Source organism: Mauremys reevesii, linkage group 1, assembly GCF_016161935.1.
Source record: "Mauremys reevesii isolate NIE-2019 linkage group 1, ASM1616193v1, whole genome shotgun sequence".
Classification (NCBI taxonomy): Eukaryota; Metazoa; Chordata; order Testudines; family Geoemydidae; genus Mauremys; species Mauremys reevesii.
This window is the reverse complement of record NC_052623.1, coordinates 294,039,596-294,065,260: the sequence shown is the minus strand read 5'-3', so window position 1 is coordinate 294,065,260 and position 25,665 is coordinate 294,039,596. Positions and strand designations below refer to the sequence as shown.

Genomic DNA, 25,665 nt, shown 5'->3' with positions numbered 1-25,665 from the left:
CTAAAAAAGCCCTGTATACACCATCCTTTATAATTAGCATTTGTTTGATACAGGTTACATTTTATCAGTTTAAGATGTATAGAAAATTCTGATAAAAATGTGAAAGTAGTTTGATTTATGTTTTGAGAGTAGTATATTTTACCTTAGAAATGCTGGGTGCAGGACATTAGTTCATGAATCAATAGCTTCATGTGCTGTAGGAAGAAAGAATAAATGGTAAATAGTGGTGTCCCCCAGGGATCCGTACTGAGACAGTGCTGTTCAACATATTCATAAATGATCGGGAAAAAGGGGTAAACAGTGAGGTCGCAAAATTTGCAGATACAAAATTACTCAAGATAGTTAAGCCCGAAGCAGACTGTGAAGAGTTACAGAGGGATCTCACAAAACTGGGTGACTGGGCAACAAAATGGCAGATGAAATTCAGTGTTGATAAATGCAAATTAATTCACAATGGAAAACATAATCCCAATTATCCATACAAAGTGAGGGATTTAAATTACTATATATACTCGTTTATAAGCTGAATTTTTTTAGTAAAAAAGGGAAGCACCAGAGAAGGGGGTCGGTTTAGGAATGGATATAGAGAGGGAGTGATGGGACACAGCCCCTCCCCCCAACAGAGGGAGCAAGGAGAGGCAGCACAGCTAGCAGAGCCAGAAGGGAAGAGGCGAGGCCAGAGTCTCTCCACTTCTGTCCATGCTGCTCTCCCCACAGTCTCCAAAGCAACTACAGCTCGGGGGCTGGCAGGCTGCAGTCTGCTGCTCGGCCCCGCCCCCCAGAGCAGGCTGTGGCCACACCGCCAGGCCTGTCGGAGCACGACGGCCCAGCCTGCTGGAACATGCTGTGGCCAGGCCGCCTGGTCTGGCCTGCCAGAGCAGGCTGTAGCCACGCTGCCCAGCCTGCCGGAACAGCTCCAGCCAGGCCAGACACATCCTACCCTGGCCCTCCCCAGATAAGGTGGGAAGGGATGGGATGGGGAGAGTGTAGGGGTTCTGGGCTAGGGGTGGGGTCATGTGGGGGTGGTCACGGGTTACTCCCTTGACTCCCAGCTTTCCCCTTCTCTCAAACAATTGTTATAATCTACTCTTTTAGTTGCCACTCCTAATGTAAAAATGAAGCCATCATAATTATAAGTGTACGGTGTTCAAAGAGCCAAATCTTGGTCCCACTGAACTCAGTAAGGGGTTTTTCTGTTGATTTCTTTGATCAGTATTTAACCTGAAGCAGTGAGCCATTATTTGGCATGTGTGCTCTTTGACTGCAGGCTTGTTGTTATGGAGTGGTGGGGTGAGGATGGAGGGGCGGTTTGGCTTATAAGAACCTTTTGTAAAGATTTGAAAGCACAGTAAGCGTTTCTGCCAATTTGCTGGATTCTCCAGGCTTTATACCAAGACCTGTCAAGCCATGGAAAACTATTAGAATTCATAAATGTTTTGTATACAATTACCTGTCCTCTTGTTTGAGTAAGAGATTTTTTTCCTGAACTAGGACAGCCAGCAGGCATCAGTAAGACCATGAAAGCATATTGGGCTTGATAGTATCCATCATAGACATCCTCAGCGGACCGATGGTCTTGAACTGGGCATGTAACTACTTAGACTTATTTATCATAAGTGTTTTTCAGCCAGTGATAGGAATATTTAATTGGTTTAAAAAAGGAGCTTGTTTTTTAATTAAATCGTTAGGCTCAGAAGGCATACTGAAGCTATATTATTATTAAATGTGAAAAGTTGTTATACTTCAATGTCTTTCTTGCTCTTCAGAAGAAAGGCATAAATTCTCATTTCCAATTTCAAAAGCCGTTTTAATATTTTAACAGGTAATGTGGACAGAGTTGCCTTGCCAGAATTTTCATCTTCTCATCTGTTGTGCTATCCTGGAATCTGAAAAGCAGCAAATAATGGACAAGCATTATGGTTTTAATGAAATACTAAAGGTATCTGCTGAGGTTCTTAATTTTAGGTGTAAACTAACCCTTTGAATGGATTCTTTGCTGGTTCTACACTGAAAAAGGATGTCGATGTACAGTGTGTCTCCTGAGTGGTTATAGTTACTTCATTCCAGAACTCTTTAAGGGGCAAGGCAACCCAACAAATATAATTATGGATCAGTAATTTTTCACCTATATTAAGAGGTTAAACCTCTAATGTTGGGTTAATAAGTGTCAATAATATTTTCACTCTAGTAGATAGAATATTAGTATTTACTCTTTTTAAACCACCTAGGAAGTTGCATAAATCTAAATCATTGTTACTTCATCTTCTATAAATTTATTTATTATTACCTCTTCAGCTCTGTGAATTAGGGTTGTCTGATGTGATATGCTATTGTATATTACATTAGAATAAGTAACACTGATATGGACTCATTTTAAGAATCCTATAAAATGCTGACCAATTGCTATGAAATATTGAGCACATTCAGCTCCCGTTTATCAATCCATGTGCAGTGTTTTGAGCATTTTGCAGGTTTGACTCCTTAATCTCCAATGTGGCACTTACAATAGAGGAGAATATTATTTTAATGCAACAGCATATTTTTTCTAATCTATTGATTGCCATTCTTATTTTTTGTGAATATATTTTTAGCATATCAATGAACTGTCTATGAAAATTGATGTGGAAGATATACTCTGTAAAGCGGAAGCAATTTCTATCCAGATGATGAATTGCAAGGTAAAGTTATTTTAAAGTATATTGATGAGTATTCGAGACAGTAAAAAAAATACATAGTTGTCCATATTCATATACACGTATAGTTTTGAAATAGTCCCTTTTGAAATAGTTCAGATTTTGGATGTGATGGGAATCTGCTGTCAGCCTTTGATTAGATATTTATAAAAGCTTCATGCACCTGTCTAGGCAAGAGTTGTACATTCGGTATCAAAAGTGTATTACTGTGAGAAAAAAGCTGGAGTTTTGCTCTTGGGTAGGTTGTTTTTACTTTATTCAGGTTAGATTAGCTGGTATACAGGTGAATTGTCTTTCGATGTGTGGGGAGCGATGAGAGGGGAGTCTGAGTTACCCTGCTGCCTACTGGACTAAAAGCACGTAGACTTAGTTTTGGTGTGTGCTGAAAAGTTGTGTATTGATAGATTGGTGGAAAAAGTTTTAGGCAGTGTTATGAAATTTATAATGGTTCATTTGATTTGACTTATACTTTGGGTTCAGAGCAAATATGAATAGCAATGTTAATCAGATAATAATTACATGAATATAATTTAGACTGTGGGATAAAGGTTTCCCTATCAGCTTTAAAGATCTTTTCAGGGAGCAAAGATAGCAGCTGGCAGTTTTCTTGAAAATAATCAACTCTTATGCAAAATTAATATTTAAACATATTTTCACTACAGATTAGACTTTATTTGTATAAGTGCTTTCAAGAAGTCATTAAGAGTAATATGCTTGCTAATGTGTTTCAATTAACTCTTCAATTTAATTTGTTTGTTAGAATAAAAAATAAAATGATAAATGTTTCCTCCTCATAGGAATTGCCTCAAGCAGTTTGTGAGGTCCTGGGGATGGAGACCAGTGCTGTTACAACACCAGATTCGGACACTGGAGAAGATGAAAGTGTTACTGTGATGAGTCGTTCTGCATCAACATATCAAAATATCTCAATGCCTGTAACTGCTGCCAACGGAACAAGAGATAACACACAACACATGGCTGTGACGCACAGTGCCCAAAGATTGACACCTACATAATTACATTTGGTTAAATTCTTGAAGAGACACTTTACTGCAGCTCTTTTTTTCAAGCACTTGAGAGGTGGATGTTTAAAATTTGGTGTTTGATTAAGCTTTAAGGTTTTGGAAAGAAATTCTGTACTGTAATGCTCTTGCATTAAAGCTTTACAACATGACCTGACCTAATTATTTTTGTAGTTACTTCTACCAAAATAGCCTTTTGTTTTCAATAACATTCCTACTATTTTTGTAGCGAAGTGCATTTCTTTATTTGGTGATGAACTGGAAATGGCTAATAGTTACAAGGTGGGTGATTTGGAAACGATGCATCTGCTGAGTTTTGACTTATTATTCTGAGCTTTGGTGATTCTTTGGTTTGATCAGATTCAAAATGGGTGAACTGAAGCTCCTGTACAGCATTTCCATGCTGAAAAGATGGTGATTTCCAGAAGAGGAACATTTTGTAAATGAACAGAGGTTTTTCCTTTTCAAATGTTTACAAAAATATTTGTTGCTGTTTGAATGTACATTTGAAATGGACGTTTTGACTTATGCAGTTTAATGTCCAGATACTGAATTTTGTGTACCCCAGGAATGGATAAACAATATATTTTTTACATTTAACATCTCTTCACTTACACATATATATACTATCTACATAAGCAATTATTTGTGAATACTAAAAGAATAGGCATATTTTCAATATTTGAATAAACTTGACTGTTCATTAGTCAGTTTGACCGAATTAATACACAACAATTTCAACCTGGCTCTTTTTGAAAACTATTTTCTAAATAATTACTATTTCTTGTGGGTCTGATCAGTCCTACACCTGGTGTAATTTTACAATTAATTTCTTGCGAAGTTTATCTTTACCAATGATGTTTATTAAATTTGCTAGTAGTATATTAACTGATCGGTAAACTCCTACTTAAACTGTTTCTATGTCAGACTATTTGGGGCATTTAAAAGCAGGTACAAAACTCTTGGAAAATCTTAATCACAATGATCTTAATAAAACGTTATTTTGTATATGAAAAAGGCAGTGTGAGTTTATACCATGCCATGCTGTATGATCTTCTTAAGTCTTGTGGTATTTAACATAACTGATTCAATATATTCATTGTTATTTCGCAACTATTGTACATATTATAAAATAAACCTCAAAACCAATTTAGTGTTTTTTAATTAAATCATATTTAGAGAAAAAACTTAGTTGTCTGGTTGTTGATATGAGAAAACAAGTAGAAGATGGGACATCGGTAATAGCAATTTCCAAGTCACTTAAATTTTGTTTTGAGTGGGTAATGAAGGGCAATGGAGAAATCAGATTTCTTCAGAGTAGAACATATTGTTCATCTCAAAGCCATTGTTGATAGTGAGTAGGCAAAGGAAGTATTTCCCCCTCCTACTTTGGAGCAACTTACTATTATAAATGATGTTGGTACTGTCCAAAGCAAATACTTAAATTGACACAAAAAGGCTTCAGTAGATAAAGCAAATCATTGCAATGACTTGAGACCTATTTAAACTTCTCACATCTGTTGTGAGCAAACATGGCGAAGGGTTAGTTGAATCAGTACAGATTTTGTTTTTAATATCAGTGTGTTATCTCTCATCAGTTAATAACTAAAAAACTCATTCAGCAAAAGTCAAGAACTCAGAACTCAGCATCTCCACAGTCTTTAATTTCCTGTTTTACAGGAAATTGCTTGGAAGCATCATGAAACCTTTGTTCCCTTTTGAGCATTGGCCTTTTGAGTAATTCTTTTTACATAACGGAAAATCTAATGCTTTATTTGTTCTAGTATATTACGTGAGTTAAAAGTATCAAATTACTTAACTGAGTTCTGCTTTAGTATGTTCTAGAGCAAAATACTGAGAACCTTGCACAATATATTTCTATAATATTTGCATGAATAACCCTGTGAAAGTAATGTTATATAGGGAATATGGCTAAACCACACACAAGCTCTGAAGTTTTAGTAGGAAGACTGTCATGGCAAGCTTTGCTTAGTTCTTCACCATTATCTCATGTATGCTGTATCATGAGACACCCCTGCCCAAAAAAGTCCCCAAAGTGTAATATGCAGGTTTATTGTGATGTTTTTCTTTCATGAAAAAGCACAATGGAACAGGTTCCCATCCCTCCCAAATGCACAAAGATTTTATTTAAAAAAAAAAAGGCATATTGTGTGGTTCATCTTGTATGCATATGTATTTCTCAAACCTAAAGAGGCACACATTTTCCAAATTATAATAGTTGCCTTTCTGTTCATTAAAATGTAAGAATACAGTTTCTCAGTCTCATAATTAGGTAGGCCTACCAATCTTCACCCTGCCGTTAGGTACCAGTATCTTTTACCAACTTACTTGCTTTTTGTAATACCTATCCTTATTACAAAATTTAAAAACAATCTGACTGTGCTAAAACATGTCCCATTGATGCTGAGCTGGCTGGAAGGAATGCAAAGGTGTTCAGGATTGTATGAAATTCTGAATTCAACATATCCTGGCTTCTGTGAACTTATTGTCAACACTTTGATATAATGAACTGTTGAAAAACCTCCTTTGCAAATATATATTTGGGATACAAATCTGGATCTTCGATGTTAAATGGTAGAAATGGAAGGAACTCGTGTTTGTTTCATGAGCTAGGATTAAGTTTATTCTTCCTCATGCTAGGATCTTCCTATGGGCTCGTGTTATGACAGTTATTTTTTAATTCAGTCCTGCTGGCTCAGAATCATATATTTGAAGTGTCTTTGTGTGGTTCCAGTGTTTTGTTAATTAAAACAAGCCTTACTGAAATTGCAACAACAATATCTTCAGCCTGTAATTTGTCAAGCCCCTTGAATTGCGAAAACTCACCTTCAAATTTCTTTTGTAAATTGAGTCTCTCTATAGAGTTCCATCCTTGTTGTGTAAAACAAATCCTATCTTTAGATCAAAGATTGTCCTGTGATCCTTGGATATTTCAACACATTTATGGAAAATACAGAAAGGCAATCTTTGAGAGTTCCACTAAATGCCATTGGAAAGCTAGGGTATCAGTCCTCCTTTTTTAGCCGCCAACAACAAAGCTGGTGGTTGCAGAAGAAATGTTGAACTTCTGCAATGTGGTTTAGAACTGTGCTAGGTGTTGCTCCTTTCTCAGCAAGATTTGAATAGTATGGTGAACGTAAGTATGTTAGAAGTTTAGGAAGAATATATTCAGACTGAATTGTTTCAATCATTTTTTTAAATTGTTTATTTTTATTACACAGAAGATATTAACATTAAAAAAGGTTGCAACTTTCTTTGGTTAAACTCTGCCTTTCAGTTGCTGTAATGACCTAATCATTGACTGATAAATCTTTGCCACTTTTGAGGTGTTGAAGATAAAAAGGGTCTGCACTTGAATTAAGCTGATGCTAAAGAGCTGCTGGAAGGCTTGGAGCTGTTGGATGTGTTTTGATGACAATGATGGCTCAGTTGCAAGATCACTCATTAGTAGACTCTTCTTCTGTAGACAGGAAGGGGCAAAACCTATCACTGATTTTTAAGGATGCATTACTCTAATCTGAGACCACAGACTGCCTTAACCATTTGGTGGTGGTATGATTTTGGATTTATTTTAAGTGTAAGCTTCACTTCGAATTTTTGGGTTTTGTAATGCTTGGTTTGGGGATAATTACAATATCACTATATTTTTTTAAAAACTGTTTAAGTACAAATATTCTCAGCCTTAACTCCATTTTTTATGTCTGTTATAAATATATAATATAGCAATACTTATATGACTGTCCACAATAGGTGATTTGCCGTTTTTTGGCCTGCTCATACAAAAAATTATTCTAGTTTTGAAAATGCCTTTTCTTGGCTTTTTGTTTGCTTTTTGTTTTGGGCAAGAGGAGAGCTATAGGGAAAAGGAGAAACATCAGCAGTTCCTTGAAACTTTAAACCTACTCAAGTGTTTGATTTATAGTAGCTGTTGATGTTGCCAGAAAGAGAGGATGAATTAGTGGGAGGAAGAGCGTTACTTTTCTGTACACATCTGAAATTTGGAATCTAGTTCAATTCAACTGAAATAAATGTGAAGATGGTTTGTGTGTCAGACATGGTTTTTAAACAATTGTGTTTGCACCATTAGGGGGGCTAGAGAATGCATCTCAAACACCTTCAGTAGTAGAGAATATGTATTGGTTTGGCATAAATGATACCTCTGAACAGCATAGATGCTACATTTGTGCTACAAGAGTTGTGGTTGCTTTAAGGACTATAATTTCCAATTCCCTGATTTCTATTGCATTTAGCAACTTTTTTGCATTGAACTGTAAGTTAATTACAGTGATGTTGAGCATTGAAAGAATGTTAATAGATCCCATCTTGTTACTGATTTTGTCCACTTGGAGAATTTTTTTAAATTTTCATATTCCCCCCCCCCCCCCCAAAAAAAGGATAAATTAGTGACTTAATGTTGCATTGTTGATTATTCTGATCTAATTGTATTTGTATAGTGATTGCTCTTTACATCCTTAGGACTTGTCTATGTGGTGCTTTAGTCCACACCAAAGGGGTGTAAATTAGTGTCTCATGCACCAAGTGGCCAGTATGGACCCTGCTGGTGAGCACTACAAGTTCTCTAGTACACATTAATTTCCCATTGCATAACTTGCATCCCAGCTTAGAAGTACCTTTTATTCTAAGTGCTATGGCATTCACTGCTAGAGATGTTAACAGGAGCTTTGGGACAACCAGATTTTAAAATGCTGCAGTTTCACTGGCTGCTCATGGCCGTTCAAGTGTGATGCAAGTGAATCCCTATCTAGTTGGAGATTGACATTGCCCATCAGAGAAATATCACTTGCAAGAAAGATTGTTTCAGAGTAGCAGCCGTGTTAGTCTGTATCCACAAAAAGAACAGGAGTACTTGTGGCACCTTAAAGACTAACAAATTTATTGTAGCATGAGCTTTCGTGAGCTGTAGCTCATGCTACAATAAATTTGTTAGTCTTTAAGGTGCCACAAGTACTCCTGTTCTTTTTGAAGAAAGATTGTGTCTCTCTCCCTCCCCCGCCTGCTCCTTTTCAGACTGCTTTTTAAATTCCACTTTTTTTAAAAGGAAAGTGATGATGTGGTTTGTTACAGACTCCTATTGCAGCCATTCTCAACCTTGTTTTTTTTTACTCCCTCCCCCCCCCTTTTACCCCTGCAGCATGCTATAAAAACTCCACAGCCCACCTGTGCCACAACAACTGGTTTTCTGCATATCTAGTAGATTAAAAGCCAGGCTGGTGTTAAGTGGTAGCAAGCAGGGCAATTGCTCAGGGCCCCACCACACAGGGGGCCCCATGACGTTAAGTTGTTCTGGCTTCAGCTTCAGCCTCAGGTGGCAGAGTTCAGGCTTCAGCTTTCTGCCCTGGGCCCCAATGAGTCTAATGCTGGCCCTGCTCTCTGGTTTATTTTAGCAGACCCTCTGAAAGCTGCTCGTGATCCCCCAGGGGGCCCAGTCCCCTTGCTGAGAACTGCTGTCATATTACATCTGATGGTTTGTTTGCCTGGGGACAGTGACTGGACACAGTTCCCAAACAGAAGTAATTTTATCCTGGAATACTTACTCTGCTTAGAAGGGCACTCATTATTTCTGAATAAAATGAGTTTTGTTCAGAATAACATCCACAAGGGAGCTATCCTTGAATAGTTATAGCTGAATGTCTTAGTCCACAATAGTTATTCCAGTCAATTTCCCCATGTAGACCAGTAGAGCCCTGCGTGGATACAAAAATGTGGATCCACATACAATCTGCATCCACCAAGATCAACCCACAATCCGATCCACAATCCGCTTGCTGGCTTTTACCTATATCCATATCTGCACCCAGAGCAGCAAGCCGTCTCACAAGGGCTAGTGATCTGGGGGCGAGGGGGGAAGAGGCAGTGCGAGGATGGGGACTGGAAGTAAGGGGCAGCGCAGGGGGTCTCAAGAAGAAGGGGTGGCGCGAGGAGGGAGGCTGGAGGGGCTCCGCATTGCATGCTGCTCCCAGGGGCTTGCAAGCAACGGCACATGGCAGCAGCACTGCATGTTGCATCACAGTGGGGTGGACGAGTGAGGTGCCAGGGCCTTGCCCACTCCAGTCCCTGTGTCCAGGCTCAGGACTGGGAGCAAGGCCAGTGCTGCTGGGCTGGGCCAGATACGCTGGCACTTCCTGAGGGGGCCCAAACTGCTGGACAGGAAGTGGTGTGCTGAGCGAGTGCTGGACAGCCCCAACTCTGGCCTGCCACCCAGTCCCAGCCTCTGGCTGCTAGCCACTGTCCCCGAGTGCGCTGCGCCCCTCGGGTTGCCTGAGCTGGATGCTGCGGGCCAGGCGCCACCAATGAGTATAGCCCTGCATCCGATCTGCATCCGATCTGTTATCCACAAAAATGGTTGGATATCCACAGATTTGCAGGGCTCTATAGACAAGCCCTAACTGAATTTCCCCAGATGTGGTCCTCTGTGGTTCATGGAGAGCTGGATGTTCACATGGCTCTGGATGCTAATACACATTAAAATAGCTAGAATACATTAAATGCTTTCATAACATTATTGTCTCGTGTAAAAAATTGCTGTATTTGCCACATTGGTGTTACGTGATCATGGATGGGAGGGAAGATTCTCTATGCAGTTAAAAATAGGTTGAAATTGGGCTATACAACCATGGGGGGAGATGATCCACAAGATCATATTTATTTTAAAATGGGCAATCCTTCTTGGCCCTTGAAAGACACATTTTTAAGAGGAGACTGAAGCGCTGTCCAATGCACCTGCATTTGGATAAATTATTGCTGTGATTGCACATGCAAATTGAGTGATAGCTTGCACAGATGTCCAGCTGAGTATTTAAATAGACATTTATATGTGCAACCATTGCACTTGAGTGTGCAAACATTTGTTCCTTCAATGAAGACATCAGGAATTTTTATGCAGGGGTTGAAGAAAGAAAAGGAATTGTGATTCAGAATATGTTTTGTATTATTGAACTTAGTAATAATGTGATTAGTGCCCTAAGATGTGCTGTATTATGGAGGCACTGGTCCCAACTCCAGACTTAAGTTTGAGTTCCATTTTGCAATTAAAGTAGAGATTTAACCTCTTTATTTGGTATGAAAAATAGTGTATGCTCTCAAAAAAGATACCATTTAATCTGTGGAACAGAATGAATTTTCTGAGAATTTACAGGACATTTTGTTATCATTTGAGTTTTATTTAAAATTGGATCTTTTAAGAAATTTAGCGCTTGTCAGTCTGTTTTTTTTTTTCATCAGCAATCTTCACAATGGAATAAAACAGACTTTCCAAACTGTCCACATAGTTAAATTAATTGACCCTCTCTGCATAGACTACATGTGAAGAAACCAATTTATAATTAAACTAAGTTATTAACAAATGTAACTAATTGCTATGATTGTTTAGGTTAAACAGCCTTGGGTCAACAGCTAAGGTCACTCTTAGGCTGTGTTTTCATTAGTTAAGATGACACATTTCTTTCCTAACCTGAGGTAAAATCCTAGCAAAGACAAAGCAGTTCATAGTTTTCACAGGTGTTAGCAAGTTGTTAGACTAGTTTTTTCCTCAACTTTCCTCCACTACTAACTTCTGTAAAAACTACAAACTGCCATCTTCACAGGATTTTAACTTGAGTTAAGAATGCACCTTTTTTCTCAAGACAAAGCTGAAAGGAGGTTCATTGAGACATCAAAAGTAACTCAATCATCACCTTTCCACTACAGGTAATTTGCACGCAAGAGTTCTGTTGGTGTAATGACTCAGTGGTTTGAGGGAGATGTCAAACATTCTCATTAATTGATTGCTTGGCCCAACTGTCACTGTTCTTTTGTTTTGTTTTTTTTTAGAGATTTCATGTCTGCATGCATCACTGCTTAAAGGATTCCACATGGCATTGGTGCCTTGGCTCCACTGCACACTGAAGCAGTAATGTTGGGGAAACCGAGGCAGAAGTGCAGGAGCACCCGTAACAATGAGGCTCTCTTTGCTCCCACTTCACAAATCTCCAGTCTCAGTAATGCACCCCTCTAAACCAGTATGTCAATTTCAGATTAACAGTCAAACTCACCAGTATGCTTCATCTGCTTTGTGGTGACCTAGCAATGCAAAGCAGTTGTAAACACATTTTGATGGGCTAGCTGTGCTCTGGGTACATTGCTTTGGTGTATTAGTGAAATGTGTCCTTGAATGTTAAAATAAAATAAAGATTTAAGGTTGATACTACATGTCTTCAAATCAGTAGAAATATCACATGGTAGCATTCTTTGAGTTTCCATGGAAATTCCAGAAAAAAACACAAGTTAAAATGAAATTAATGTTGAGAGTATGTATCAATAAATTAAGGGTAAAAATAAATTACAGAGATGTTGCAATTATCTCAAAACCAACCATTATAAATCCAGGAAATTCAAAGTTAAGGGAAATCCAAATGTTTTAGGATAACCTTAAATGTAAGAGAGATACAGTTAAGGCACCCAAACAATTTCACTGTGCCCTATAATGATGCTAAAATTGGGAAAAATCTCTCTAAAAATCTGGGACCGCAAACACTAAAATGCCCATTAATCATAATTATATGGTTATTTCATGGTTTGTTTCTTACATTCTGTTTTAACTGCATCTTAATGTAGTTTTTGGTCTGTGAATTTGTATTGAGTACACAGCTACCTCGATATAACGCCACCCGATATAACACGAATTTAGATATAAGCAGTAAAGCAGTGCTCCGGGGGGGGGGGAGTAAGGGGGGGGGGCTGCGCACTCCGGTGGATCAAAGCAAGTTCAATATAACACGGTTTCACCTATAACGCAGTAAGATTTTTTGGCTCCCTGGGACAGCGTTATATCAAGGTAGAGGTGTATTTACTCAGGTGTTCTACTTTTTTTGCCTGTACTACTATGAACTGAAGGTAAGTAGTTCTGTTTAATGAACTCTGATTTCTGTAGCATAAACATGGGTACTCCCAGAGAAGTATGTACACTGTAATAAAGTAGTGAGATATGAAATAAACTTTTATTCCAGTAAATGTTTGCCCTCAGGATAGCCTTAAGATGCCAGACTCCAACTGTTAAAATGGAACACATCAAAGAACCATTAGTCTTTATGAAATGAATTGCAGGATTAGGATTGTTAAAACAGTTCAGTAATCTGATTGATCATCCCTGAACGCTCTCTAGTTTGTACCGTCATAGTGCATCTTCATTCACTTTGTCTTCATCAGTCATGCTAAAGCGAATTAAAAGAATGAAAAAGAGAGAATAGCTTTATTACATGCTTGTTACCAAACTCAGCTGTGATAGATGAGTTACTGTGTCTGGGTAACAGGGTCATCTTAGTTTTGTGTGATGTCCTAGCTAGAAAATTAGATTCTAACAGCAGAGGTGGCCCTGCTCTGGCATTCCAATAAAAGAAAAACCTGCACAGCAGTGCTTGTTGCAGTCAGTGGAGCATTTCAGATGGTGACAGGCAATCTTGCCCATGTAAGTCAGACAACCTCAGGAAATTTGTCAAGATGCCTCAGATATATCAGTGTGGTATATCAGGGCCTGGAGAAGATGACACACACTTCTTTCCCTGAACAATAATGAATAAACATGAAGGAATATCTTTTATGTAATCCAGATACAAGGCTATGGAATAAGTAGACTGTGTGTGTACACACACCACAACAACGAGTCCGGTGACACCTTAATGATTAAGAGATTTATTTAGGCATAAGCTTTCATGGGTTAAAAAAAACACTTTAAGGTGCCACCGGACTCCTTGTTGTTTTTGTGGATACAGACTAACACGGCTACCCTTCTGATACTTCTCCTTCTCTCTCTCTCTCCCTCTCTTGCCCTGAATGAGAAAATAGGCATAATACAATAAAAACAATAGCAAAAACTAACTTAATGTGGGTTACCAGCAACAATAAAGTTTCTTCTTCGAGTGCTTGTCCATTCCAATCAGGTGCGTGCGTGCCAACCTGAACTAAGGGCAGAAATAACATATAATTCACCAACTCCAGCTTGCACCTGGGTCAGCTGTGCTCCAGTAATAAGACCAGTGGCCTTTTCTAGTTGCCCTAATTTCTCATGTTATTGGCCCTTAAGAATATTCCAAATTGCTACTGGATTATTTGCACCATCCCATAAGTGTCCAGCTAAGCCTCTTTTCTTCCTAGAGGAGACCTGTGCCCTTTGCTGTGCTAGCCAAATAGCAGCTCCCTTAGAGTAATTTGGCATGGAAGTGATTTGAAAACTGGATAGGGCAGGGTGAATTTCATAGTCCCTAATGTGGCATTAATTGTTGTTTGATATCCTAGTACATCTCTCTCGGAGATAGCATTATACCACATCTATCGTCTAAATATTCTCAGGTACTTTCAAGAGGCATTAACATTAATAGCATAGGAAGGGGTATATTGTAATATGGTACAGGTTAAACTATTAGTTACTGGGATCATTTCAGTACAAGTAAAATTTCCAGTGGCAGAACACACTTTGAGTATGAGTCTGATTATTGTTTTGGTTACCCAATTAGTAAATAAGGACCCCTGATATACTACAGACCCCTGGAATGGCCATTATATCAAGCCCATTATAAAACCTTAATTTCAAATTCTTGAAGCTCATTTGTAGTGATGTCATATACTTTTATCTCCTCTGACCAGTCTTTTTCCACTCAGTTGTTCACTTATAAGGGATATCCTGAACCTTAAAAATTAATTTTTCAAACAATATTTAAATAAATCACTTAAGTGTGAAGGCCTTGGCCATTGGGTTTTATCAGATATATGGCATTGTCTGTATTTGTATGTGTTACAGGGGTAATAGTGTAATGGAGGAGATGGCGGGGGCAGCGGCAACAAGGTGCCTTTGGTATTTGTCATTTAAAATCCAATTAGGGAGGGCAATACATGCTGAAGGTACTTATCCAAAAACACAGAGTGCAGCCTGTTGAATAAACCCCAAAATCTGATCCATACCACATTCCCAAACATGGGTCCCACAAGTTTCTTCCTGCCAGTGTATAATTTTTTTGTTTCTTCACCAGGGTCTGTTCTTAATGTCTTTTGATGTCCTATTGATCTCATAGGAGCAGAAACAGATGGTCCAGGTCATCACAAGACCGGCACCCTTACCTGGCACTGTGGCCCTCACAGTGGCAGGTCCCGGCACAGAGGGCCTTTTGGACTCCCTGGGCCTTTCACCAAGGCCAAGGGCAAAGCAAAGGGTCGCATTCCAGGGTGGCATTGGTGGCCTCGGCCATTTTTATGCTGTCTCCGGCACTGTCAGCATCAGCAGGATTGGTGGTAGCTCCATCGCTCCCTGTCGCCACCATCCCAACCCCTGCGGCACTGGTGTTGGCTATGCCAGCCCCAGCGGTATCAGCACTGATGTCCTTGCCATCAACAGCGCCAACGCCATCGGTTCTGGCTTTGGCACTGGCGGCCTCGGTACCGACGTATACAGCTCTGGCACCGAGGGCCACAGCACTATTTGCATTGGCTCCTGCTCAGGATCCCCAAGCACCAACGTACCCCTTGGGTGTGGAGGGAAGAGCGCAACAACCCCTTGCAGGGTCTCTTCCTCCTCCTCTCCAGATGAAGTACTGGTGGGCACTTCAGTAGCCCCAGCCCTGGAGGACAACAGGGTCCTACAGCAATTGCTGAGGAGGATTGCCCGGGCCTGGCCATTCAGGCGGAGGTAGTGGAGGACCAAAGGTGGATATCCTTGCTCCCTCCGGACTGGCAAGTATTGCCCTACCCCTCATAAAGACCATTGTTGACACCACAAAAATATTGTGGCAGACCCTGGTTTCATTGCCCCCTACAGCAAAAAGTGCAATGAAAGACACTATTTTGTGTCATCCAGGGGCTACAAGCACTTGTATACCCGTCCTCCACCAGATTCCTTGGTCATGGATGTTGCTAACCAACGTGAGCGCCAGGGCTACCACAGCCCCTCCCCCAAAGAATTGGGAGGCGAAATGACTCAACCTTTTTTGGTAGAGAGGTCTACTCCACTGGCAACTTGCAGCTCTGCATTTCTAACCAGCAGGCCATTGTCAGCAGGTACTACTACAATACATGCAGGGCAATGGTAAATTTTGCAGAGTTGCTGCTGCAGGACTCCCATGCTGAATTCTCAGCCCTGGTGGAGGAGGGCAAGCTCATTTCCCGAGCTTTGTTGCAGGCTACTCAGGTGATGTCTACCGGAATTGCCATGAGAAGGGCTCCTGGCTCCCCATATCAAGTCTGCCATACGAGGTCCAGCAGACCAATCAGGATCTCCCCTTTGAGGGTGGGACCCTGTTTTCTGATAAGAGGGATAAAAGGCTACATAGCCTAAAAGACTCGAGAGCCACACTCAAATTGCTGGGCCTCCACACCCCCGCCACGCAGCGGAGGCATTTTAGGCAGATCCTTCACAGATCTACCAACCGCATAACCGCAGGACGGCTCATGGAGGAGAAACAAGAGTGGCAGGAAGAGGCTGAACCTGTCCTCAGGCCAGCACTCTGGCCCGTCCAAACCTTGATCCGGCCAGAAGCAGGCCTTTTGAAGGTGCCAATGAGAATGGTGCACCAGAACTTAGACAGGGTCCCAACCCGCCTTACCTTCTCGTCCTATCCCCTTTCTACCCTGCGTGGGCCCATATCACATTGGACTGCTAGGTGCTCCACACGGTAGAGAAGGGATACTCCTTCCAATTCTCTGCCCTCCCGCCCTTCCAGCCCCCTTCCCCATCGCTCTTCAAGGACCCTTTTCATGAGCAACTCCTCATACAGGAGGTGTACTCCTATCACTAGGAGCAATGGAAGAGGTTCCTCAGGAGCTGAAGGGCAAGGGTTTCTATTCTCGGTATTTCCTAATACCGAAAGCCAAAGATGGGCTCAGGCCCATCCTAGACCTGCGAGAGCTCAACAAGTTCCTGAGAAAACTGAAGTTCCACTTGGTTTCTTTGGCCTCCATCATCCCTTCCTTGGATCCAGGGAACTGGTATGCCGCCCTCGACTTAAAGGACGCATACTTTCATATAGCAATTACACCATCCCACAGAAGGTACCTCAGGTTTGTGGTGAGCAACAAGCACTACCAGTTCACAGTCCTCCTGTTTGGCTTGTCAGTGGCGCCTCATGTACCAAGTGCATGGCAGCCGTGGACACATTTCTATGCAGATGCCAGGTACAGGTGTTCCTGTACCTCAATGACTGGCTGATCAAGGGCCGCTCTAGGGCTCAAGTGAAGGCACAAGTTGACTTCATAAGAACAATGTTTGATGAATTGGGCGTTATCCTGAACTTGGGGAAATCGAGACTATGCCCTGTTCAGCGGATAGAGTTCATGCGGCGGTGCTGGACTCGACACACGCCAGGGCATACCTCCCGGAAGCGAAGTTTCAAGCCCTGGGTGACATCATTCAAAGTATCAGGCAGTTTCCCACCACCACAGCAAGGAATTGCCTGAAGTTTCTAGGACACATGGCCTCTTGTACCTATGTGGTGCAACACATCAGGCTCAGACTCTGGCCTCTCCAGTTGTGGTTAGCCTCGGTGTACTGGCAAACTCAGAACAGTTTGGACAGGGTCATGACTCTGCCTTGCCTGGTCCTCGACTCCCTCCAGTGGTGGCTCAACCTGCAGGAAGTGTGTGCAGGGGTCCCCTTCATCAGTCCTCAGCCATCCTTCCCACTAGTGACAGATGCGTCAGACTTGGGTTGGGGAACACATCTGGCAAACCTCAAGACACAAGGCCTCTGGTCTCAGGCAGAACTCACTCCCCACATCAATGTCAGAGAGCTGAGAGCAGTGCGCCTGGCATGCCAGACTTTCCGAGCCCACTTGATAGGGAGATGTGTATCAGTCATGACAGACAACACCACGGCACTGTTCTATATCAACAAACAGGGGGGTGCATGCTCCTCTCCCCTATGCCAGGAAGCCCTCACGCTGTGGGAGTTCTGTGTAGCTCATTCGATACACTTGCAAGCATCATACCTCCCGGGAGTACTGAACAAGTTGGCGAACCGTCTCAGAAGGTCCTTTCATGGCCATGAGTGATCCCTACGCCTGAATGTCGCGAACTCCATCTTCCAACAGTGCGGCTTTCCTCAGATGGACCTGTTCACCACACGACACAACAGGAAGTGCCAACACTATTGTTCTTTCCTGAACCACAGCCCAGGCTCCATCGTGGACGCGTTCCTCCTCCCATGGGGAGGCCATCTTCTCTACACATTCCCGCCGATCCCTCTCATTCACAAGGTGCTCCTCAAAATATGGAGGGTAGAGGCTTTAGGCATATTGATAGCTCCAGCCTGAAATGTCAGTAGAAACCTCAATCACCCTGCCGCTCCTCCCAGACTTAATAACTCAGGATCATGGCTATCTCCAGAACCCGAACCTCGAGTTGTTGCACCTCATGGCGTGGAAGCTCCTTGACTGAACCCCACAGAGCTCTCCTGCTCAGATCCGGTTAAACAAGTCCTCTTTGGCAGTAGGAAACCCTCTCCCAGGGCTACCTGCCTTGCCAAGTGGAAGAGAGTCTCATTCTGGTCAGCGCAGCATCACTCGTCCCCGATGCTCGCCTCTATACCACTCATACTGGATTACCTTCTCCATCTCAAGCAGCAGGGTCTATCTACATCATCAATAAGGGTTCACTTGGCCACCATCTCTGCCTTCCATCCAGGCTCAGAGGGCCAGTCAGTGTTGACCAACCCTATGGTCAGCCATTTCCTGAATGGTCTCGACAGGCTATATCTGCATGTCCAGCAACCGACCCCAACCTGGGACCCAATCTGGCCCTTTCCAAATTGATGGGTCTGCCCTTTGAACTGCTGGTGACATGTTTCCTACTCTACCTGTCATACAAGGTGGTGTTTCTGGTAGCGATAACTTCAGCCAGGAGGCTGTCTGAGCTCAAGGCCCTAACATCAGAGCCCCCTTACACCGTGTTCTATAAGGACAAGGTTCAGCTCAGACCACATCCAGCTTTTCTCTCGAAGATTGTCTCCCAGTTTCACATCAACCAGGACATCTTCCTCCAGTGTTCTATCCTAAGCCGCACTCAAGCGGCAGAGAGCAGAGGCTTAATTCATTGGATGTCTGCAGAGCACTAGCCTTTTACATTGAAAGAACGAAACCATTTAGGAAGTCCATTCAACTGTTTGTGGCCGTGGCAGACTGGATGAAGGGTCTTCCAGTCTCCTCCCAATGAATTTCCTTGTGGATCATGTCCTGCATCCATGAATGCTATAACCTGCAGAGGTGCCTGCCCCTCCACTCACAGCAAACTCCACTAGGGTGCAAGCTTCTTCAGCAGCATTCCTGGCACAAGTCCCGACCCAGGAAATATGCAGAGCAGTGACGTGGTCCCCCATATATACTCTCACCGTGCATTATGCGATTACCCAGCAGGCAAGAGATGATGCAGCCTTCGGTAGATCAGTGCTCCAGTCAGTGAATAGCTCCAACCCTGCCTCTTGAATTTAGGCTTGTGAGTCAACTGATTGAAATTGACATGAACAAGCACTCGAAGAAGAAAAATGGTTACTCACTTTCTCGTAACTGTTGTTCTTCGAGATGTGTTGTTCATGTCCATTCCAAAACCCACCCTCCTACCCCTCTGTCAGAGTAGCTGGCAAGAAAGAACTGAGAAGGTGGCAGGTCGGTAGGCCCTATATTGAGCGCAATGATGGCGCCACTACAGGGGGCGCCCAGACCCTGACTCGACGGATATTGCTAGGGGAAAAATCTTCCGACTGCCGTGCACGTGTGCACATACCTGATTGGAATGGACATGAACAACACCTCTGAAAGAACAACAGTTACGAGAAGGTGAGTTACCATTTTTGTTGTTGTTTTACAGTAGCGACTACAGGACCTAACCAAGAGTGAACTAGACCATTTACATATACATAGCAAGCAACAGTCCCTGCTCTCATGAGTTAATCTAAATAGACAAGCAAAGAGTGGGAGAAAGGAAGTATTACTCTACTTTACAGATAGGGAACTGAGGCACAGAGATTAAATGACTTGTCCACGGTCACACAAGAAGTCTATGGCAGAGCTGGGAATTGAAACTAGGACACTTGAATTCACAGTCCTGATCCTCAACCACAAGACCATTCTTCTTCTCTGGGGAGAAATGGCTTGATTGACAAAGGCCACACCTACACTAGAAACTTTTGCCAGTATAGCAATGTTGGTTAGGGGATTTATGTATTGCAACATTTCTATAGTGGCATAAGCCCTAACCACAGTTACACCAGCTAAAAGTGAATTTTGCTCATACTGCAATACCATTTTTTTTCTGGTATAAGCTGCATCAACAGTAGAGAGGGTTGCCACGATAGCTGTGCCCATAAAACTTTTCTAGTGTAGAGCTGGACTAATAAGCCACTACCATAGTTACTAATGCCCACTTGCAATCTGTATGTACTTTATAGTCATACCATTTTAGGCTTTGATCTTGTTAATGTCCTCCTCGGCCATGTTAGGCCTACTGAGCAGCTGGATGGGAGACTTCTGCAGAAAGCTGTTGGTGGTTCAGTAGAGGGCACTCTTTCATTTGACATGGTAGTAACCAATGCCCCAGTATCGCATTAGAGAACACTATAAAGCTGGAAACTGTATGTTTGAATGAGACTCAAAACAGAGATTCTGACACTTATCATTAAAAATCCCACTGCATTGATAGCTGAGTTTCTTTTACATTATATAAAATAACTTCTTTATTCAAAGTGTTTTTATGGCTAAGCTTCAGAAAAGGGAAGAAGGAAAGAAGAGAGCAAGAATAAGAAGAGAAAGCAAGAGAAGACTGCCATGTGAAATGGGGTATTTAATTTGGTCTAAAATTGTTAATTTTGTTGATTAAAAACAAATCCTGAAACAATTCCAATAGTAGTCCTCCAAACAGTAGACATTCAACCATGGTGTTCTGACTAAATTACAATTTGTATAATTAAGTTCTACTTACTTAAATTATCCATGTTTTATTTGCCTAAGGTACAATAATCCTCAATTCCAGTACTTATATCCTCTTGGGCTGCTTAAAAGCTTTGATGTTTCACCCTTTCAAATGGACATCTATAACCAAGGAATGAAGTCATGGTATGTATAAGCAGAAAAAAACCTCTGAGGTCTTTATGAAAGAGTTATCTTCATAGAAAAAGATTGATATATAGATTTTTAATGTTAGATGGGATCATCATGATTATCTGACCTTTTGCATAACACAGGCCACACACTTACACCCAGTCAGTAATTACAGTATCAAACTCAATAATTTGTTTTTGAGTTAGAGCATATCTTTCAGAAAGATATCCAATCTTGATTTAAAGGTTCTGAATCCACAGCAACCCTTGTTAAGTTGTTCCAATGATTAATTTCTAGTCTGAATTTGTCTAGTTTCAATTTCCAGTCCACTGAATCTTACGCTTTTGTCCACTAAATTGATACCCCTTCTACAATCAGATATAGTCTCTCAATGTAGGTACTTCTTAGAATCATAGGACTGGAAGGGACCTCGAGAGGTCATCTAGTCCAGTCCCCTGCACTCATGGCAGGACTAAGTATTATCTAGACCATCCCTGACAGGTGTTTGTCTAACCTGCTCTTAAAAATCTCCAATGATGGAGATTCCACAATGTCCCTAGGCAATTTATTCCAGTGCTTAACCACCCTGACAGGAAGTTTTACCTAATGTCCAACCTAAACCTCCCTTACTGCAGTTTAAGCCCATTGCTGCTTGTCCTATCCTCAGAGGTTAAGAACATCATTTTTTTCTCCCTCCTCCTTGTAACAACCTTTTATGTACTTGAAAACTGTTATCATGTCCCCTCTGTATTCTCTTTTCCAGACTAAACAAACCCAATATTTTCAATCTTCCCTCATAGGTCATGTCTTCTAGACCTTTAATCACTTTTGTTGCTCTTCTCTGGATTTTCTCCACTTTGTCCACATCTTTCCTGAAATATGGCACCCAGAACTGGACACAATACTCCAGTTGAGGCCTAATCAGTGCGGAATAGAGCAGAAGAACTATCTCTCTTGTTTTGCTTACAACACTCCTACTAATACATCCCAGAATGATCACTTTTTTTGGAACGATGTTACACTGTTGACTCATATTTAGCTTGTGGTCCACTATGACCCCCAAGATCCCTTTCCACAGTACTCCTTCCTAGGTAATCATATTGAATGTGATCATCTCTTAAACTCTCTTTGACAAAATAGATTTAAGGAGCACATTTTAATTAATCAGGCATTTTTTTTACAGTCCTGGAATAATTTGTATGGCTCTTCTCTGAACCATCTTCAATTTTTCACATAAAAAGAAAAATTAAGTGAGTTTCCATGAAGAAAAAATTCTGCATCTTGAGTTTCTTTCTAAAAGAAAAAAAATCCCCATCTAAATCCCTGGCATAGAAATTTTCCACAGAGAAAATCCTCCATAGAAACTCTTTTGCACAGAAACTCATTGTGTAAGGATTTTTCTGTATGTCACCTACTTTAAAAAGTTTTCTGTTTGAGGGGTTTGATTGTGTGGGTCAATGTTTACTCCCTTTGGGGCCAGCCTCAGATGGATTAATAATTCCAGCATAGTTTCTTACAGAATTCAGTCCTACTGGCTTTGTAAATTCCTTGAATGGGAGCTATTTAACTCATGGAATTTACACACGTCCTTGGGTGTGCCTGTACAGTTTGTGAGCTCATATAGCCCTGGTCTACTCTGGGGGGTGGGTGAGAATCGACCTAAGATACGCAACTTCAGCTCAGGGGTGAAAGTAACTGAAAGGACTTACCGGTACGTTGGAGTCCTGAGTGTGGGTGTGACTTCAACCGGAAGAGGCACGGCTTTAAAGGCCCTGGGGCTCAGGGTGTGGCTGGGAGCCCCGGGCCTTTAAATCACCCTGGAGCTACCACCTGCACAGGTGGCTGGGTGTCCCAGGGCTCAGGGGCAAAATAAAGGGCCCGGGGCTCCGGCCACCATGAAGCTCCAGGCCCATTAAAGCGCTGCCGGAGCTCTGGTGGTGATTTAAAGGGCCTGGGGCTTCCTGCAGCGGCAGGAGCACCAGGCCCTTTACATTCCCGCCTGAGCCCGGCAGCTGGGCTCCGGGGGGGATTTAAAGGGCCAGAGGCTCTGGCTGCCGTGGGGAGCCCCGGGCCCTTTAAAGTGCTGCCCAAGCCTTGCTGCTGGAGCTCTGGCAGCGGCGCTTTAAAGGGCCTGGGGCTTCCCGCAGCAGCTGGAGCTCCAGGCCCTTTAAATCCCCACCCGAGCCCAGCTGCTGGAGCTCTGGCGGTGATTTAAAGGGCCCGGGGCTCCCCGCAGCAGTTGGAGCCCTGGGCCCTTTAAATCACCGCCAGGGAAGCCAGTCCAGTCCAGCACGGCGTACCAGCTCTTGCTGCTACACAGTACCGTACCGGCTTACTTTCACCTCTGCTTCAGCTATGAGAACAGCGTAGCTGAAGTCGACTTATTTAGGTCTACTTACCGCAGCGTCTTCACGGCACTGAGTCGACTGCTGCCACTCCCCCGCCGACTCCGCTTGCGCCTCTCGCGGTGGTGGAGTACCCGAGTCAATGGGAGAGTGCTCGGGGATCGATTTTTATCATGTCTACACTAGGCATGATAAATCGATACCCGATAGATCAATCACTGCCCATTAAGTGTAGACGTACCCTTAATGCAGTTAGTGGGCTGTAGACTTTAGGAGAGTCATGGGGATAATAGCAATAAACACAGCCCACAAGTTCTGCATAATCATCCCACAACCTTTGAGAGTATCAAGCCTTGCTTGTGATCCTACTTAGCAATGCCTGTGGACCTTGAAAGCTCTGTAGTGCTAAATGTGGCCCTTTAGTGTGTGGGTTGGGCTGTAGCCATGGATCTTCTAGGGTCTACAGCGTGTAGAGAACACCTGAGGACCTGGAATGTTCCATAACAGATCTTTGGACCCTGGAAGCTCGATAATGTTAATTTATTGTCGGGAGCGATTACACACGCTAGCTGGAGGATGAATTAGGATGAAACCTTTACGTCAAGATTGGATGGCTCTCTGAAAGTTTTGATAGGTCTTTCCCATGCCTAACAACTGTGATTTTATGCATACAGGAAGTAAGTTGAGTACCATTCCTCTACAGCTCTAGTTTAAACACCACTGCTGGCATTAACTGAGGGAAACCTGGGAGATCCTAAGTGCAGGGCTGTAGGAGACAACTCAGGCTGTTGTGCTGTGTTTTTAAAGTCTCTTCGCCCTCCCCCCCCATGTCAGTGAGTGAAGGAGGAACTACCTACCTGACTTGGGGCTGTGTTGCGCTGGCTTCTGTTCACGTTGCCTCAGGACGAGCATAATGTTAACTAACATTTAGTTCAATAATGTTTTAGGTGGAGCCCAGTGATCGGGACAAAACAGTGTTTTACAGAAGTAGTTAGGGGTGGAGGAGGAAGTCACGGCACAGAAGTATTAGGTTGCTGGGCAGCCTGGCAGGGGGCTGGGCCCCACAGGTGTCGGGCAGCGGCGGGGGCTGGGCTCCTTCCACAGCTGCCCCTGGGCATCAGCACAGATGTGAGCAGCTGCGGGACGTTTCCACACCACAAGCAGCCCCATTAGCCCCCGGGCTGGGGCGGGGGTTCCTGGCACAAGTGGGACATTCACCAGGCGCGGCCCGGCAGTCACGCCGGCTCGGGCATTGCTGGGGCCCCTTTGCCCGCCCCCCAGGATCGGTCTAAAAACCTGCTGGGCTCCTGCCGGCCGCTCCTCGGGGCTGGGGCTGGGGCAGCGCAGCCAGCGCGTGAGCGAACCAGCTCCCGCCCCAGGGACCCGCGCCGGCATCCGCCCGCCGCCGCCCAGGAGCCCCCCCACATCAGCTGCCGGTCCTGCCGGGCGCATAAAAGCCGCCGCCGCCGCCGCCTGGGCAGAGCTCACAGCGCGCTGCCTGCAGCCGGTTCCCCCTGCTGTGGCGGACGAAAACGACACCCGGGTCCCCATGCAGCCCGCAATGATGATGTTCTCCAGTAAATACTGGGCCAGGAGAGGGCTCTCCCTCGACTCAGCCGTGCCCGGGGAGCACCAAGGACTCGGCCACCTGACAGTAAGTACCGCGGGCTGTCCCGCTGCAGCTGCCCAGAGCATTCGTGTGCTTGATAACCATTGACTCGGATTAACATACAGTGGGCGCCCAAACTCGTCCATTGCTGTTTGAAGTCTGTACATATTCCCACGCGGTGCTTACCGAGCGTACACATCTCATCTAGAGAGATACAGGGGGAAACCAATAACACCGCGTCGCTCTTGGGATGGGTTTTGTGCTCAGCTGGTGGGCTGGCATGTGCTCCGTATTTTAGAGCTTTTAAAATGCTTTTGCTTTTTAAATGCAGAAAGTAGCATCAAAGGTTCTGCCCGTTTTTAGTACGTGCTTTCCAAAGCAAGCAACAGAAGTTACTGAGAACTCTCGAAAGGAAAATTGTTGTAATTTTTGTTTAAAAAATTTAATAATAGTAATTAAAAGACACTTGGTGATAGCAGCAAAAACAATAAAGAAAGCAAGCATGCAAGGAAAATAACATAAGCACAAATATAGAGAGGCAAAGCAGATAATGTTGTTCTTAGATTCTTCTAAATAAGTCATTTTTATTCGGCTAGCTAATGCTACAAATAGTTTACAGATCTCGGGGACACCCTGAAAGCTACATATTGGTCTTGCGTTTTAATAATAATTAAAAATATCGAATGACATTCAGTTTATTTGTAACTAGGTTTGATCAATTCCTTCTAGTCCTAATCACCACTAGTACTTTTGTATCATGTCTTCAGATAAAATATAGCAAAAAGCCTATTAAACTCTACAGGCAATATCAGAGCTAATCACCATATTTAGTACTCTTAAAATCAATAGTAAATGAGTTTGGTCTCTATTCAGCTAGTTAGTAAGTGTGTGCCTAATGTTAACCGT

At 42.9% G+C, this 25,665-nt stretch overlaps 2 protein-coding genes and 1 long non-coding RNA gene across 9 annotated transcripts in view; 2 read left to right on the top strand and 1 right to left on the bottom strand.

Moving 5' to 3' along the window:
* Positions 1-4,864, top strand: part of TBC1D15 (TBC1 domain family member 15) — a 113,057-nt gene extending 108,193 nt beyond the window's left edge. For all 5 annotated transcript variants that reach the window (XM_039499803.1, XM_039499798.1, XM_039499811.1 and 2 more), the window contains 3 exons: positions 1,823-1,939; positions 2,592-2,678; positions 3,491-4,864. In XM_039499803.1, the coding sequence (XP_039355737.1) occupies positions 1,823-1,939; positions 2,592-2,678; positions 3,491-3,709 (423 nt within the window). In that variant the 3' untranslated portion in view covers positions 3,710-4,864. The remainder of the gene's footprint in view (positions 1-1,822; positions 1,940-2,591; positions 2,679-3,490) is intronic.
* Positions 4,865-12,713: 7,849 nt separating this feature from the next.
* Positions 12,714-24,208, bottom strand: LOC120396093. Of its 2 annotated transcripts, none has more exons than XR_005592977.1 (3): positions 24,008-24,208; positions 20,687-20,796; positions 12,714-12,945 (listed from the first exon to the last, which is right to left on the bottom strand). It is a non-coding gene; the product is annotated as an uncharacterized LOC120396093 (long non-coding RNA). The 2 variants fall into 2 exon arrangements; XR_005592976.1 differs by lacking the exon at positions 24,008-24,208 and adding an exon at positions 23,205-23,561.
* A 101-nt stretch (positions 24,209-24,309) lies between these two features.
* The window catches only part of TPH2 (tryptophan hydroxylase 2), a 73,880-nt gene continuing 72,524 nt past the window's right edge, over positions 24,310-25,665 (top strand). Inside the window, exon 1 of one of the 2 annotated variants that reach the window (XM_039501141.1) lies at positions 24,310-24,804. In XM_039501141.1, the coding sequence (XP_039357075.1) occupies positions 24,700-24,804 (105 nt within the window). In that variant the 5' untranslated portion in view covers positions 24,310-24,699. The remainder of the gene's footprint in view (positions 24,805-25,665) is intronic. The other variant, XM_039501052.1, reaches the window with a different exon arrangement.